This window comes from Colletotrichum karsti (genome assembly GCF_011947395.1).
Source record: "Colletotrichum karsti strain CkLH20 chromosome Unknown Scaffold31, whole genome shotgun sequence".
Classification (NCBI taxonomy): Eukaryota; Fungi; Ascomycota; class Sordariomycetes; order Glomerellales; family Glomerellaceae; genus Colletotrichum; species Colletotrichum karsti.
The window spans coordinates 294,405-309,542 of NW_024065931.1; the positions used below are offsets into that span (position 1 = coordinate 294,405).

At 51.2% G+C, this 15,138-nt stretch overlaps 3 protein-coding genes across 3 annotated transcripts; 2 read left to right on the forward strand and 1 right to left on the reverse strand.

Annotated features, from left to right (window-relative positions):
- Positions 1–127: 127 nt before the first annotated feature.
- CkaCkLH20_08973 (uncharacterized protein) lies at positions 128–3,264 on the forward strand (the record flags this gene model as incomplete). The annotated part of the gene is made up of 3 exons (XM_038891688.1): positions 128–303; positions 395–2,490; positions 2,540–3,264. The coding sequence occupies 3 exons, from the start codon at positions 128–130 to the stop codon at positions 3,262–3,264; spliced, it is 2,997 nt and encodes a 998-aa protein (XP_038742975.1).
- Positions 3,265–5,511: 2,247 nt separating this feature from the next.
- Positions 5,512–6,273, reverse strand: CkaCkLH20_08974 (uncharacterized protein; the record flags this gene model as incomplete). Its single annotated transcript, XM_038891689.1, has 1 exon — positions 5,512–6,273. One exon carries the CDS (start codon positions 6,271–6,273, stop codon positions 5,512–5,514), a length of 762 nt encoding a protein of 253 aa, XP_038742976.1.
- Positions 6,274–7,141: 868 nt separating this feature from the next.
- On the forward strand, positions 7,142–13,243 carry CkaCkLH20_08975 (uncharacterized protein; the record flags this gene model as incomplete). The annotated part of the gene is made up of 5 exons (XM_038891690.1): positions 7,142–7,593; positions 7,651–10,149; positions 11,836–12,629; positions 12,681–12,936; positions 13,000–13,243. 5 exons carry the CDS (start codon positions 7,142–7,144, stop codon positions 13,241–13,243), a joined length of 4,245 nt encoding a protein of 1,414 aa, XP_038742977.1.
- Between the last annotated feature and the right edge of the window lie 1,895 nt (positions 13,244–15,138).

Genomic DNA, 15,138 nt, shown 5'->3' on the forward strand with positions numbered 1-15,138 from the left:
TCGCAGCTGCAATGCAGGGTCTTGGATCACTCACTGCCCACCGGCCGGGCACCCCGCCAATTTGCGCCAAGGTACAGCGAGCGGATCTTCGGCCGCCCTAGGTAAATGAAAAGTACGGGACCGCCCAATGCTCATCGGGCTTCCCTCCAACAACTCCAGATCCAACTTGCACCGCTCTCTCACAATGGCCGCGTTTCTCAGAGGAAAGCAGACAGGCATGCAGACTGACCTGTCTGCCTCAATCCTCCCTGAGCTCTTTGCTCCCGATTACCAGTCCGCCTACGGCATCAACTCGCAGGTCAGGTCAGTAGCTACCCCACGTCGACGCGCGTCGATGCATGGCTTTCCCGCAGGCGCATCGGTTCTTGGACAACACTGACGAGAGATTCCGCAGCTGCCTAGCTTACGACCCGATCCAGTCGCTTCTCGCAATCGCCACGAACGAGTCCAAATTTGGCCCCGGCAAGATCTTCGTCTTTGGCCAAAACCGAGTGAACAAGGTCATCGAGCCGCCAAGGCACACATCCTTCCGCTCTCTCCACTTCACCGCCAACAAACTAGTCTCCCTTGACGCCAAGAACGAGCTCGGAATATGGGATCTTGATACTGCGAAGCGCATCGCCGGTCTGGTGTGCCCGGGTCACGTCGTCTCCCTCATCACGGACCCCATGCTCGACTGGGCCTTCCTCGGATTGGCGACGGGAGAGGTCTTGGCGTATGATCTCGACAGGGAGGTTTTGACGAAATCGTTCAGATTGCCGAACTTTTGGAAAGAGAAGGACCCGAAAGCCCGAGTTGTTGGACTCGTCAGCATCTCACTCCACCCGAGGGACATCGGAAAACTGCTCATCGCCTACACCACTGGAGTCGTTGTCTACTCTTTCAAGCAGAACAAGCCTACACAGTTCTTGGAGTATATTCTACAGCCAGGTGCGCCAGGTGGCGGAGGAGAACCGCCCGATACGATTCGGCGCCCAAGACTCTCACACGCCCTGTGGCATCCCACCGGTACTTTCATCATGACGGCCCATGATGATGGAAGCTTGGTGTTCTGGGACCCGAAGGATGGCCGTGTCATCATGGCAAGGACCCTCGACGAGTTCAAGATTGATCAACCGTCACCAAATGAGGGGCGCATCGGGTTTAGGGAGCCATACGTCAAGATTGCTTGGTGCTGCAAGGATAACCCTGACGACACCGGGCTGCTGATTGCGGGTGGCCACAACCCGGAGACTCCGGATAAGGGCCTCACTTTCATCGAACTTGGACAGACACCAGTCTACGCGACTTCGACATGGCAAGTCCTCGAGGATCATCTGCGCGGCAAGCGTCAGGTAAACCTGCAAACTCCTCCGGGAGCCCAGGTATCTGACTTCCTCCTTATCCCCCGCCTGTCGCCATACTTCGCCGGAGCACAGGATCCGATTGCCGTCATGACGTTGTTGTCATCGGGCGAGCTCTTGACTATGAGTTTTCCCTCAGGATACCCCATCAGCCCGACGAACCAACTCCATCCTTCTGTTTCTTTCGTCCATCCGTACGTCAACAGGTTCGCGGTTCAGACTTTGGATCGAGGCCGTTGGTTGGGCATGGTTGAGACGAGGAATCAGGGTGAACCCCTTCTCAAGGGTGGTGCCCAAGCCTCGAAGCCAAGGCGCAGGTATGAAGGTCGCACCATCTTCCAGATCGCTCATGGCGACAGCACGGTGCGTCTCTGGGACTCTGGGCATGACGATGAGATTGAAAACCCCATGATGCTCCAAGTCGACGTTGCAAGGTCTCTTGATCGCTACCAAGATATCGACATCACCGCCATGCACATGTCACCTAACACCGGCGAGTTCGCCGTGGGCACACGAACCGGCGAGATGATCATCTACAGATGGGCTGGCAACAGGTTCTTTGGGAAGGATCACCATGAGGATTTGGCGCCTAACCCAGGCGGCCTGACAGACATCAGTTCTAGAGCGGAGCCCTCTTTGAAGGAGGGTCTGCAGCCCTGGCAACTGTATGAGATGATGCAGGGCCCTATCTCTGCCGTCAGTGTCTCCGATGTTGGCTTCGTCGGTGTCGGCTCGGAAGGTGGCTTTTTCAGTCTCATTGATTTGCGCGGCCCGTCAGTGATTTATCAGATGTCGATGGCCGAATTTGCCAAGACCGAAAAGAGGACTTCCTTCCTGAAGGGCCACAGCCAGTCCAGCGGAAAGGAATGGCCTGTTGTCATCGAGTTCAGCGTCATGACGCTTGAGGGCGACAACTACTCGAGCATCTGCTGTTTCGTGGGAACGAACACAGGCAGAGTTGCAACATTCAAGATTCTGCCCTCTGGCAACAGTTATTCCGTCAAGCTCGCTGGGGCTCAGCAGTTTGATGGCAAGGTCATTGCCCTCTGCCCGATCATGGCGGACTCTGGAAAGCCTGCATTCGCGACCGGTCCTATTGTTGCTGGACTAAGGAACGGTCAGCAAGTGAACGGCGTCCTAATTGCTGGTAAGTCGCTCTTGGAGACATAAAATGTGTCATGGTTAACAAAGACTAGTCACACAAACCGAGATTCGCATCTTCAAGCCCGCCGGGGCGAAGGGTGCTTCGAAGTCCTTTGATGACATGCTTTGCGACGCGGCAAACGTCACCGAGTTTGAGTTGCACGGCTTCGCCATTGTCGCCGTCTTTGGCGATAGAACAACCCGCGCATTCTCCATCCCTGGCCTCAAGGAGATCGGCAAGGCCCCGCTTCCGATGCTTGACAGCAGTCGCAGCACTGCATCTGTCGTGACACAGTCTGGCGATGTCTTTGGCTGGACTGGACCCAGCGAGATCGCCCAGCTGTCTGTTTGGGGCACCGGAAGGGACCTCCAGGTCAGCCCCGACATTCTCATCAACCCCGACCTCATCACCCCGCCGCGTCCTACCATCTCGAACATGCAATGGCTATCGGGCACCCAGTACATCTCCCCGACGGATCTCGACCTTCTCATCGCCCCTGATCGCCCTCCCAGCAGGCGCATGGTTCAGGCAGCGGCTATGGAAGCCAGAGCGGCGCGGTCAGGCCAAGCAGCCCCCGCTGCAGGCGGTAGTCAGGAGGGCTGGGGCGACTACTTGACGAGGCAGCTCAACGAGCGCACCGAGAAGCTCAACATCATGAGCGACAACATGGATAACCTGCAGAACCAGAGTGCAGGATGGGCGGATGATGTCGGCAAGTACATCAACAAGCAGAAACGGAATGTGGTCCTGGGAGGACTGAAGAGCAAGTTCTTTTGAACGATTGCTATGATTAACGGCTGAGACGGCCTCAAGGGTTGATTATTGGCGCTTATAAATTCGGCGTTAGGTATTTCATTCCACTTGAATCCATTGGTTTGTGGACGTGTCTTTGCCATTGTGAACTTGACATCAGTACAGGTCTTTCAGCTCAATGCCCGTAATCCTGCTTATTCCCCTCTCCCAAACATTCCTCCAGTCCTTTACCAACCTGACCGTCATATTTCCTCCGTCTCCTGTAACCCACAAATAAACCATATAGAATCGAGGGTTCGAGATGTCGTCATCACTATCGTGATTCGTCGTTGTCTTCGTCATCTTCTTCTTCTCATTCGGTCGCGTCGGGATCTCATAAACGTTCTTGCAGTCTCGGGAAGAGTTTCTCGGCAGGGTTCGACAAGGATTTCAGGCTCGGGACGGGAATCGTGTATTATAATCGGTCTATCCCGTCAGCTTTCGGCCAGATGGTCGGGCACGTACCTGTTTGCTCTGGTATCTTTGAGGGAAAGCCGGGGAGGTTGTCGAGATTCGGAATGTCGTCTTCGTGGTATCACTGCGAATGGGGATTAACAAAAGAGAGGAAGGACTCACCTCTAGAGTGCAGACTGTGTCGAGCAGTTTTGAAGAGGGTTTATGGACGTTTCTATCTCGTTAGCTTGCGGTGAGAAGGGGTAGGGCTTACCTTGGTGAGTTGCTCGTGATCAGGAATCCAGTTCGAGGTTTGAGGGTTGTTTTCCTGTCTGCGGTTAACCTGTCGAGGGGAAAGAATCACTTACTTGATGAGACGAAAGATGGTTTCAATAGAGACTGGACACTTGTTAACGAAGAAGAAATAGGGGGAACTTACTTGTGTGGCTGGGAAATGAGTGAGTGTAGAGAGTCAAGTTTGCGTGGGTCTGTGGTTAGTTGGTCAAATGCCGTGGTGGGATGAGACTTACAGGAACTCGAGAATGTGACGGAAGGCGGATATTCACGGTGTTTCTTCTCACGTCAGCTTGCAACGGGGGATGTAAGGATACTTACAAGTGGCGCCCGTCGTGGGGAAGATCTTGCCGTGAACATCTGCTGTCAGCACATACCGCACAGAGCTTGAAAACGTACCTGGATCCATGCTTCGGGAGTCATACGGGCTCAAAGATCTGATTAGAAGTTAGCTAGGAGATGGGGATAGACTCACCTATGAAGCGACTTGAAATGTGAATGAGGAAATTTCGAGAAACGGATCGGGGGGGTTCTGGGGCCAGATTAGCGAGACCTGAGGCTGATGAAGACTCACCTCCACCGAAGACGTCGATTACATGAGATGGTGATGGCGATGGTGTTGAGAATGATGAAAACGAAAATGACATTAAGACGGACGCATGGGAAGGCTATATAGGCCTCGGTCTTGAGGTCGTCGCACAGGCCTGGGCCTTGTTCATTCATCGCGGCCGAACAAGAGGACACCGCAGAGAGCATTGTTTTAGCAAAGGATGGCCTGGCTTTGGTAGGACTTGGTAGGTTGAAGAGAGGGGTCTGTTAGGTTGTTCCGTCCTTTGTTCATTGTTTCGATGTCGAGTCGGGTTTCGTGAAAGGCCCTTGTCGAGGGAGGTCGTTGTTACCGAGTGGTCCGTGAAAGGGTGGTGTTTGTGAGTTGAAGGGATCTTTTGACTTTGAGTTGATTGGCTATGTGGGCTGTGTCTGAACTTATAATTAATATTGGCAAAGACTCTGTGAAGAGGTTCAAGGTGATTCGAACTCCGGCTGAGTTTTCACTATGAGCTGCGAAGACTTTGATGTACCTTCCGCGAAGCTTGTTACACGTAGCTTAAGAATAATTCCCGGATTCCGTTCGAAACTTTCTGCTGGTTTTTTCATACGAGCCAGCGCAATGTTTTGGCTCATCAAGTTCAACATTGTCGAGTTTACATCATGTTCCGATGACTGACCGTTGGCTCGGTCAAAAATCAACTAAATGGCGGGAAGGAGGGAAGGATAAGAGAGCCAGACCCAAACTAAACGGATATCGGAGTCTTGATATTCATTATGAGAAGACAAGATGATTCTAAGACTACAGAGTTCACTCTTCATAATTATTGCCGTTCATGTAAATAGAATAAAAGTTGGAAACAGCTTCACATTTCTATTGCTTCTTGAATCTATTGATACCGACACACTCCTCATGAGGACGTCGCCCGCGACGTAGACTTACCTTTCCCAACATGACTCCGCCAACACTGCATCCCCCAATTCCTCCTGGCTATTGTTCTACATCCGCTGATCTCGTGTCAAGTCGCGACGCCCATGGGTGAGTGAACGCCCGCTTGAAACGGAGGCGGAGAGGTCGTGGTCGTTTCTCACACTCGCATTGCTCGAGACGGGACTAACTTGGCCATCGCGCTGTCTATCATAACGACTGCTGCTACTGGGACCTCCGTCTGCAGAGTAATCGTCAGAGACGTCGTCTGGAACGCTGACCACGAATGTGTCAGAGCCGTCCGGAAGTGTTCTGACCCCAGGCCTGGCGTTTTCGGGAACAGAACGGTTCTGGAAGGAGAGCGGGGGCAATCTGTCACTACTACCACCGCCGTTAGCACAGCGCATGTTAGAACCTCTCTCACGCTCGTCCACGCCTTGGTGAGCGTTCCACCGAACGTAAGCCCTGGGAGGTTGAGATCCGGAGGCCACAGGCACGCCGGGATCCGTGTGTCTGCCGGGGTTTCTCTCCTCTCCGTCGATAAGATGCTGCGGGAGTTGTCCCCATTGGTTGACGTAGATCGCGATGGTGGACTCCTGGAGTGCGATGATGCCCTCGTAGTGTTCGGTCAAATGTTTGACCTGTTGCTCAGCCTGGACTCGTCCTTGCTTCTCTTTGTGGCGGTACACCAGTACCTCACAGAGTATCACGAAGAGAACGACGGCGATGCCTGAGCAGATAAGCACGCCTTTGAGGAGCTCGCTATCCCATGCTGTGCAATCCTTGTTGGTGTCGGAGCTGTTGGTGTCTTGAGGAATGTCGCGGGGAGGCATCTTGGCTTTTTGGATGTTGGTTGATTCTGTAAGTGTTAGATCTGTCTGAGATTGTAGGTTGTGTTGTTGTATGGATTCTGGGTCAATAAGAGCATTGCAGCGTGTGCGGGTTACGACTTTTATAGTTTCTCGTGGGTTTGGAGACAATGAGTTAGTCAGATAACTGACTATACGTTGTTCACAAACAATGCAATACACAATGTTGATCCAGTCTTTGTCACGAAAGGGGAGAATTAGAGATCATCGTTGTGATGGAAGAAAGACACTGCAAATGCTACAAGGTCTACAACGCCTTTATTGTTATGTGAGACCTGTTGACATCAACCATACTTGATATGCATCAAGGAATGATTCCTGAAAACTTGAAGTTAGTTAATTCAAGACTACCACACAAAATTTGAACAATCTGTGATCAAAATACCGCCTGTGTAAATAATCATTTCAATTGTGTCGGCTACGTGCACCGTTGGAACTTGAGAAATTCTTCAACTCTCTTGGTAGCTTGTGGACGCGACAAGCCCACTAACGTGTTTTGCGGAAGCGTCACTGGACTTCTGTCAGCATCCTAGCGAATGTGACGGTCCACGTTATTGACGTGGCAGTGCATCGAGACGCATGAGAGAAATCAGGCTGCAATGAACTGCAGCGCTTCTCATTTGCTACCCTTGGTTGAGCCCCTGTAGCAGGATTAGCTGAGGTAACTCATGGAGAATTGGAATTAATAAGTAATGGAGCACTCGTCTCTTTTTCCTCCCAATGCAAAGCCCGTCTTTGAGCATCAATTAGCCGCGCGGTCAGCGCCTTCTTGAGAGTCCTTCATGAGGCTCAACGCTGAAGAGAGTCCTTTGAGAACCAGCAGCTTTTAGCCATGGACCCTGTCACGGCAGTTGCGATGGCCGGCAATGTCCTTCAGTTCATCCAGTTCGTTGGAGGCCTCCTCAACGACGCCCGGAAACTCCACGCATCCGCCACGGGAACCAGCGGTAACAACGATCATCTCCGGGACATTTGCGGGACGCTCATGAATTTCAACACACGACTTGAGAAGCCGCCTTCAGAGTCTACCAGTATCCTAGTCGGCCGTCTATCAAAGCAGAGCGAGCCACTTCAAGAGTGCGCGGCAGCTTGCAAAAGAGACTGCTCAGATCTGCTTGCAATTTTGAGCAAACTCCAAGATATCTCGACAAAGGGCCCGCGATACTGGGGCAGCTTCCGCGCCGCCCTCGCTGAGGTCTGGAAAGCGAGCGAAATCGAAGACTTAAGGTCGCGGATCGCCGACCGTCAGCGACAAATGACTCTATTGCTGTGTGCAGCGTCAAAGTAGGCTTGCCTCCTCGTCGGATCATCTATTTGAGACTCTTGCTCACTTTATGGTAGCGAAACCACGTTGTTTATCAGCGACTGTGTGAAAGATCTCGGACGAGGAATCTGGCAACTCCATAGCGGCTCGAGACTAGATGCCGTTCTACGTCAGATCGAAGAGGTCAAAGAACTTGTCAAAAACTCATCCAAAAGTCGCATGGAAAGACCAGATCAAGTCAGCAGTATCTGTTCTGGAATCTCGGGTCTCTCGCTTGAGGCAAGAGCTTTCGAGAAGGAAGCTCAGGTGTTGGCGAGTCTCAACTATAAAGACAGGCCGGCTCGGCACGAAAAGATACCTAGCGCTCACACAACGACCTTCAAGTGGAGTTTGGACGAGAACAGAGAGGCAGTAGTAGACTACGGCAAGCTGCGGCGTTGGCTGAAGAGCGATCAACCGTTGTTCTGGGTTTCCGGAAAGCCAGGCTCGGGAAAGTCAACACTCATGAAGTATATCGCGGACAACAAAGAATCATCAAAATGTCTAAGGTCCTGGGCCGGAAGACATGATCTTCTGATGATCAGCCATTACTTCACGATCTATGGCACGCCGATTCAAAGGTCTATAGACGGTCTGTTGCGGTCGCTCCTGTTCGGAATCTTCTCCCGAAAGCCAGAGCTCATCCCAAAGCTCATGTCAGACCGCTGGGATCACTCCACTGAGCCCGCCAGATGGACACAGTCTGAGTTGGAGGGTCTAATTAGGCTCATCGGCGACGAAACTGACGAGTTCTCATTCAAAATCTGCTTCTTTATTGATGGTCTGGATGAGTTCGAAGGCGACCACATCGACATCTGTCAGACTCTCATTCGACTATCCCAGAACCCTTGCATCAAGGTGTGTGTGTCGAGCAGGCCGTGGAACGTCTTCGAAGACGCGCTAGGAGACCGCGCCGGTTCCAAGCTCTACATGCATGAGCTTACGTACCACGACATTCGAAGTTATACGGAATGCCGTCTTCAAGAACATCCCAGGTGGAGTGTTTTGCAAGAAGAGACTAGTTCCGTTTCGTGGCCGTCTCTGATCGATGAAGTGGTATCCAAGTCCAATGGCGTCTTTCTTTGGGTTACGTTGGTTGTCCGCCTGCTACGAGAAGGCCTCACCAATGACGACAGTCTATCAGATCTGCAAAGGCGACTCTCAAGTTTCCCAGCAGATCTCAAAGAGTTCTTCTGGCACATCATACAAACTGTGGACCCATTTTACAACGAAAAGATGGCGGGAACGTTGTCACTCGCACTTGAAGCCAAGGAGCCCTTGTGCCTGGAGATCTTCTCGTTCCACGACCTTGAGTACGACGACGAGAATTACGCCTTCAAGGAAGCTACCGAACTCATGTCCACCGACCTCGGGTTGCTCAACAAGCTCTTCCGTACCGTTTCTCGGCGCATTAACGGTCGATGTAAGGGCTTGTTGGAGCGAAACGGAGATCGCATGGAGTTCCTACATCGAACCGTTTACGACTTTCTGCGCACTGGCAAGATGGCCGATTTTCTGGCGGATCAGACCAAGAGCAATTGCTGCTTCAGTTTGTCACTCTTGAAAGCTTCTATTGCATGGATTAAACGCTCGACCTTCGCCCGGGGCGCTACACCAGACGGTAATCCCATGATTGAAATACGTGGCTTCGTCAACAGACTGAGACGAACCCTCAAGTACGCTCGTCATGCCGATATGCATGGCGAAAGCTCTGCAGCGGTCACGGCAGCACTATTGGACAACATGGAACAAAGCATACCGCGAATGATTGCACGGGGGCAGATCCAGATGACGAACCCGTCTTTGGCAACCGTGATATTTCGACGACTTGTATTAGAAGCAGGGGTCAGTAGCTATGTTCGGAACAAGTTGACCCTCGATCACGACTTTTTCAAGGGCCCTTCCGACAAGCGAGTTCAATCCCCGCTTCATATACTTCTCGATTCATCCTGCGAGTTCACCAGAGAGGATCAGTGTTGGATATTCAAGACCCTTCTTGAAGCTGGTCACGACCCTAATGAGAGCGACGAAGAGTCTCGCAGTCCTTTGGCGGCTCTGGTTTCTCGCTGCACATCGGGCAGTGGAGAAACTGAAACATTTAGCAGGATCTTTGACTACGCCGATGGTAATATTCTGTCTATGTTACTCAAACATGGAGCTGATCCCAATGTGATGGTCAAGACGTGGATTCGGAACGAGCGCCAGTTGGAGGTGCCGGTTTGGCTGCTCTTCTTCTTAGGGATGTGGAGAACGGACTTCATAAAACGACCGGAGAAGTACGAGCAGACACTCGTCGTTATGTTGAAAGCAGTCGACATGGTCGGAGACGTCATGGTGAACAGGTTGGTCACCGGAAAGGAGAATGGAAGAGAGATTGGAAGTGTGGCTCAGCAGTTCAACTTCTGGTATATGTCCGAACGTGATCTGTTCCCTGACCGGGAAAGTCAGCGCAACATCGACTTTTTGATCGGGGTTTTCACCCTGGTGTTGTCCAGAATCCCTCCTACTACGCCAGCATTTGCAGATGCAGAAAACTGGTTCAAAATGTCACTCAAAATGTCACTGTCGCCCGATGCGATCAGAAAGTTTGACCGCGCTGTTATTGACATTCGAGCGACAGACAGCTTTGGGGCGGCAACTAAACGACGTGTGGTGGGAGACCATGGAGTACCCGAGAGAAGAAACAAGAAAAAGAAGACGATAGTGCCTTCCTAGAAAGGCTTTCTTCACTAAGAACCACGTAAACACCCGAGCAAGTAAGAAGATAGAAGCGTAGATCAGATTTGTGTTGCTATCGACACCCTGCTCGCTTTCCCAGCCGGCGTTACTGCTGCATTCAACAATACAGTACTCCATTTTCCCGCCGTTCGGAGAATTCATTATTCTCGGTGCTATCGTGCGCGCTTGATGGTTCTACGGCGGCAGTAGGGAACATGTTGTCGCGTTTACGGCGAGACAGAAACATCAGCTACAAATGGCCTGGTGAGACAAAGTTCCAGCTCGAGCTATTTCTCTGAGCAGTAAAAGCCGGACTAGCTGAGATATGAACGCACTGAAACTTGGTAGGCATTCGAAGGCTTTAGGTAAGTATTGTGCTGGAATCAAACAGGACGATGAGTCTAGTCTCAGGCCTAAGAGTAGTACTCATGGCAGTGACATGTTGAGAAACAGAACTTGAGCCTGTCTTTCGTACTGCTATTGATATTTCTAGGGGATACATATGTATTGAGAGGCAATTGGTTTATTGTCCAGCCGAAGTGCTCCAGGCCAAGGCAACACCATGCTGTGGGCATCAATGGAGAAAGCCTGAAAGACTACCGTGCGGCGCAGCTCACCGCGTCTCAGAAACTGTGTTGGCAAGCATGGAGGTGGTGAACTAAAAAGCGGCTCATTGTTGGGTGGCAGGGCAGACTCCAGTCTGATTTCTGCCGAGTCATCTTATTCACTCCCGCGGGCTGATTCCCTAATTCGGCGGGCTTGGTCGACAGGGATCTTGTCTGCCTGTCAGTAAACGTGCACTTGACACCGTCCGTTTATGCCAACGCAGCGGATTGGATGCTCTGTCTGATCACCTGATCATCGTACAGCATTAAAAGGCGCTTGACGAAGCTTCAATCGCGTTGCACTCCCCCTATCTTTCCCACAGCTTGTACACCGCAGGTGCTCAGTTCATGCACACCGATATCTTTAATGGACTCATCATCATCAGCGGTCGAAGCTCTTCCAAACAACCCTGCTTCGCCTCCAATCAGCCCAAGAGACGATGCGCCAAGTAGCCCAAAACCTGCCACAGGAGTGGAGGCCGGGTCGGCTGGGGACAGACAAACCGACTCTGAACTATTTGACCCTTCGATTGAAGAGTTAATTGGCTCTTCATGGGACACTGGTCTCCAGAAGTGGCCGATCATCCGAATTCCGCTTATCTTATACATGGTGGCTTGGTTACTGCTCTCTTTGATAGTCCTCGTCGATTTTCTTTACATCTGGAGCTTCAATTCAGAGCCCAATGACTCCTGGATGGCGCGGCTCTTTCTGTGGGTTTTAGGTCTGCAAACCTTGGTGGCTGTCGGAGGACTGGTGGTTTTACTGGCCTCGGCCTACTCGATTTGGCGACGAAGCTCTAACAGTTTACTGGGCACTAGCATGGTAAACATATACCAAGTATGCAGCTTGTACGCTGCGATGTCAGTGCCTTTCATGATTTATTACTATCATGTCTCCAGCGGTGGCTGGACGCAGGCTTGCCAGGCTGTACGCATCTTGGATCCCTCCTGGCTTCCCGTGTCAGAGATCGGCGCCATGCCGCAAAGTTTTCGAGCCTGTGAAACGAGAGTTCCGCCTCAGCAGGCACCGCTTTTCACGGAAAGCATTTACTGGAACCAGTACCCCAATATCCATCACTTCTTTCCGAATCAGACGGTCCACAACATCACGTTCAGTGAAGAGCGATTCCTCGCTACGCGAAACAACAGCACACTTTGCTATTCGGGAGGAGAAGCGAGAGAACTTGAGACAAAGGGATTCAAAGCCAACGAGGATCTCTATGGCCAAGGCGTTCGCGCTGGTATCTACCTCAACTGGATCGCGTCTCTGCTGGCAAATCAGCTGTTAGCCCCGAGAAAGCGCAGGACAATACAGAAGGCGTATTTGCTGACTTTCAATACGATATTATGCATAGCAACATATTTCGAGATACTTCGGCCATGCGTATTCGGAATCGAGATTAAGGTTCTCTACTGGGCCTATTGGGGTGGTGCCGTCTGCGTCTTCAACTCCGCCCCGAACGAAAATCGACTTGGCAACAGCACTCGCTGGACTCAATTGGACTGGCTTTCGGGCGTTCGATACACCAGCAACGCTCTTATGTTTTACCATGGATTCTGGTTTACTTTCCATGGCTACGATAATTCATACGCTAAAATGCCCTGTGGGACTCAGCAGTTCATTTTCGGGAGCCTGCTAGACCCCAGTCCTGCGTATTGCGCAGTCAATTATGTTTTTTTGGTGATTGTTTCAGGTATGGCCATACCTATAGCGATTGGAATTCCATTCTTCGCCGTTCTCCTAGTCCCTGAGATTAGGGTTTACGTCTCGCAGACGTTTACATACTATGACAACGACCCTGGGGGGCCTGATCACAGCCAAGAGGGTTTCAGATCAAATCCGACTCTCCAGACCTCAATAATTTCTAAGAGCCCGAGACTCCTCCGCCTGCTCAAGTGGTGCAAGAGCTGGCACGGCTATTTCCGCGAAGTGTCCGGCCTCCCCTTTCACGCTCAACTGGGGATTCGCTTGATCACCCCCTTGGATGTGAAAAACCGGAAGTAAGTCTCCGAACTGCTTCGGTCAAACTTAAGTGTCTTTGAGGCGCTAACACGCAGGCCTAGAAAGTACCGCATTTACTGTGCTGGATTGTGGCTCGCCTCATTCATCCTGTCCGTGACAGGCATTGAAGCAACTTTGAGGTGGAATAAAGTTGATAACATCGATTCTTTCAACTCGACTGGGCAGTATTTGGCTCTGCCACTTGGTCTCTTCGTAGTCATGGATGTAGTCGCGAAGTTATGGCAGCAAGAAAAGGCGAGTTGCGGCATCCTAAGTCTCTACGATATTGTAGGACGTTCTAGCTGACTATTGTGCTTAGGAACGACGAAGACAGCTGAGATGTCGTCAGGTGGTTGGGGAGGAACTTGAGCTGGCAGACTTCACAGTGAGGGGGGCTCTCCAACACGCTGCTTCTCAGCCTGATATTGAGTTCCGCATGTCGGGCGGGCTGGGGGATCCGTCATTGACTTCGATTGCTTCACCTGAATAATTACTGCCGGCGGGACTTTTGAGCTAAGGCTGCAGGATTCAGATGGCTTTGGGATAAACAAGCTAAGCAACAGTTCCGCCAATTAATCAGAACGAGATGCCATTGTAGGCGGCTATTCTCAGCTAGAGAACGACGAGCGTTTCTGTTGATCTTACGGCTGAATGTATTCAACAACAGTAAACAGAGTTACCTTTCCGTTTGCTTTGAACGTTTGGTGAACTAAGTTCACTGAATTTACACTGCAAATTCTCAACAGCACTACATCATGCATATTAAGGGTTTGAGGAAACATGTGCCAAGATACCAATGCAATATGTTCGATTCTTTGTCCACAGTGATGAATGAGTTGGTTATTTCGAAAGTATATATATGAAGTCACCACTGTTAGAACCTCTTCCAAGGATTGAGAGGAGTCGTCGTTGAGTTTCTGAGAAAGTGGTCCCTCAGTATATGCGCAGTAGCTTCCATCCTTCCTCGTCCACGTCATAGCTTACTCGATTATTTTATCTCTGGAATTGCTAGCAGCACGATGACAGGTGCGATGTAGTTGTTGAGCTTTCGGCCGAAAATGCGCTTGCCCAGCCGCCAGAAACTTTGAACCACCTTTCACGTTAAACTACCTTACATCATAACTGCACAAATTTCGTCCCAAGTTTGGATGCTGGCCGCCATCAGGTACACTCGGATATGGGGCGAGCAATATTATCGCCTTGGAAGGCGGTGTAAACCAGTAGCCTCGTCTGGAAACGATATTTGATAACCCGGGAGCGGTGAGCATTCATCGATGATGTGCAAACGCAAAGTGATTGCACATATGCATTGAGACCTAAATATGTTCACGGTTGGTTCGGGCAAGGTACTCTGCAAGGTACCATTCTGTGATGATATGGCATCGGATTCCTGAATTTCGCCTCATCAGTTTCGCCCCCAAATAAAGGCGACACCGCCGTCAAGAATTTGCTTTTTCCACGACCGCTGAAGAAGAAGCGGTCTAGAAATCGTTGGAGAAAGTTGAGGGCTGAAGAAGAGAAAAAAGAAATATGATGATGCAACCAGCTCGTTTTGGAAAGGGGTGTGTGTGGGGTACTCGTGCCTGTCACCATCCACCTCAGCATTCACAACGTGCGGGGATGGCTTCTCACAGCCTGATCAAGATAAGAAACCTGCTTGGCGGTACTTCCAACGGCGTGGGAAAGAGAAGCGGTCAGTCGCATACGCATGCCCTTCGAGGTCGGGAGGCATCAACGTGGCCGGTGAAGAATGGCCGGTGAATTCTTCACCGGCCGCTCTCATCGAGAACGCCACTATCAGACCGATCCTGCACACTACCGTCGACTAGCCATGGTGCAGAGAAATGCGAATGTGGCTGGCTGAATTCTGCACAAGTCCCTCATATGGAAAGCTTCTGGCACTTTTCTGAACCCGAGCATTTGGACCCGGTCGCTGCGAGGCCACGTCTCTCTAGGAAAGTTGCATTTGCACTCAGTGTGGCTGAAACTGGGACCAAATCGCCCAGCTTACCATTGGCGTCGTACAAGTCTCTGGACTTGACATCTGTCAGATGGAAGAAGAAAATTGAGGCCAGATAGGGCACGATGCAGAAGCCCCGGAACCTGCGGATGCAAAGCAATGGCAACTTCAATAACACGAAGTCGCCTTCGACTTCTCGAAATAGTCTCGTGTCTTCGACGCCAGTCTAGCGGTGTGGAAA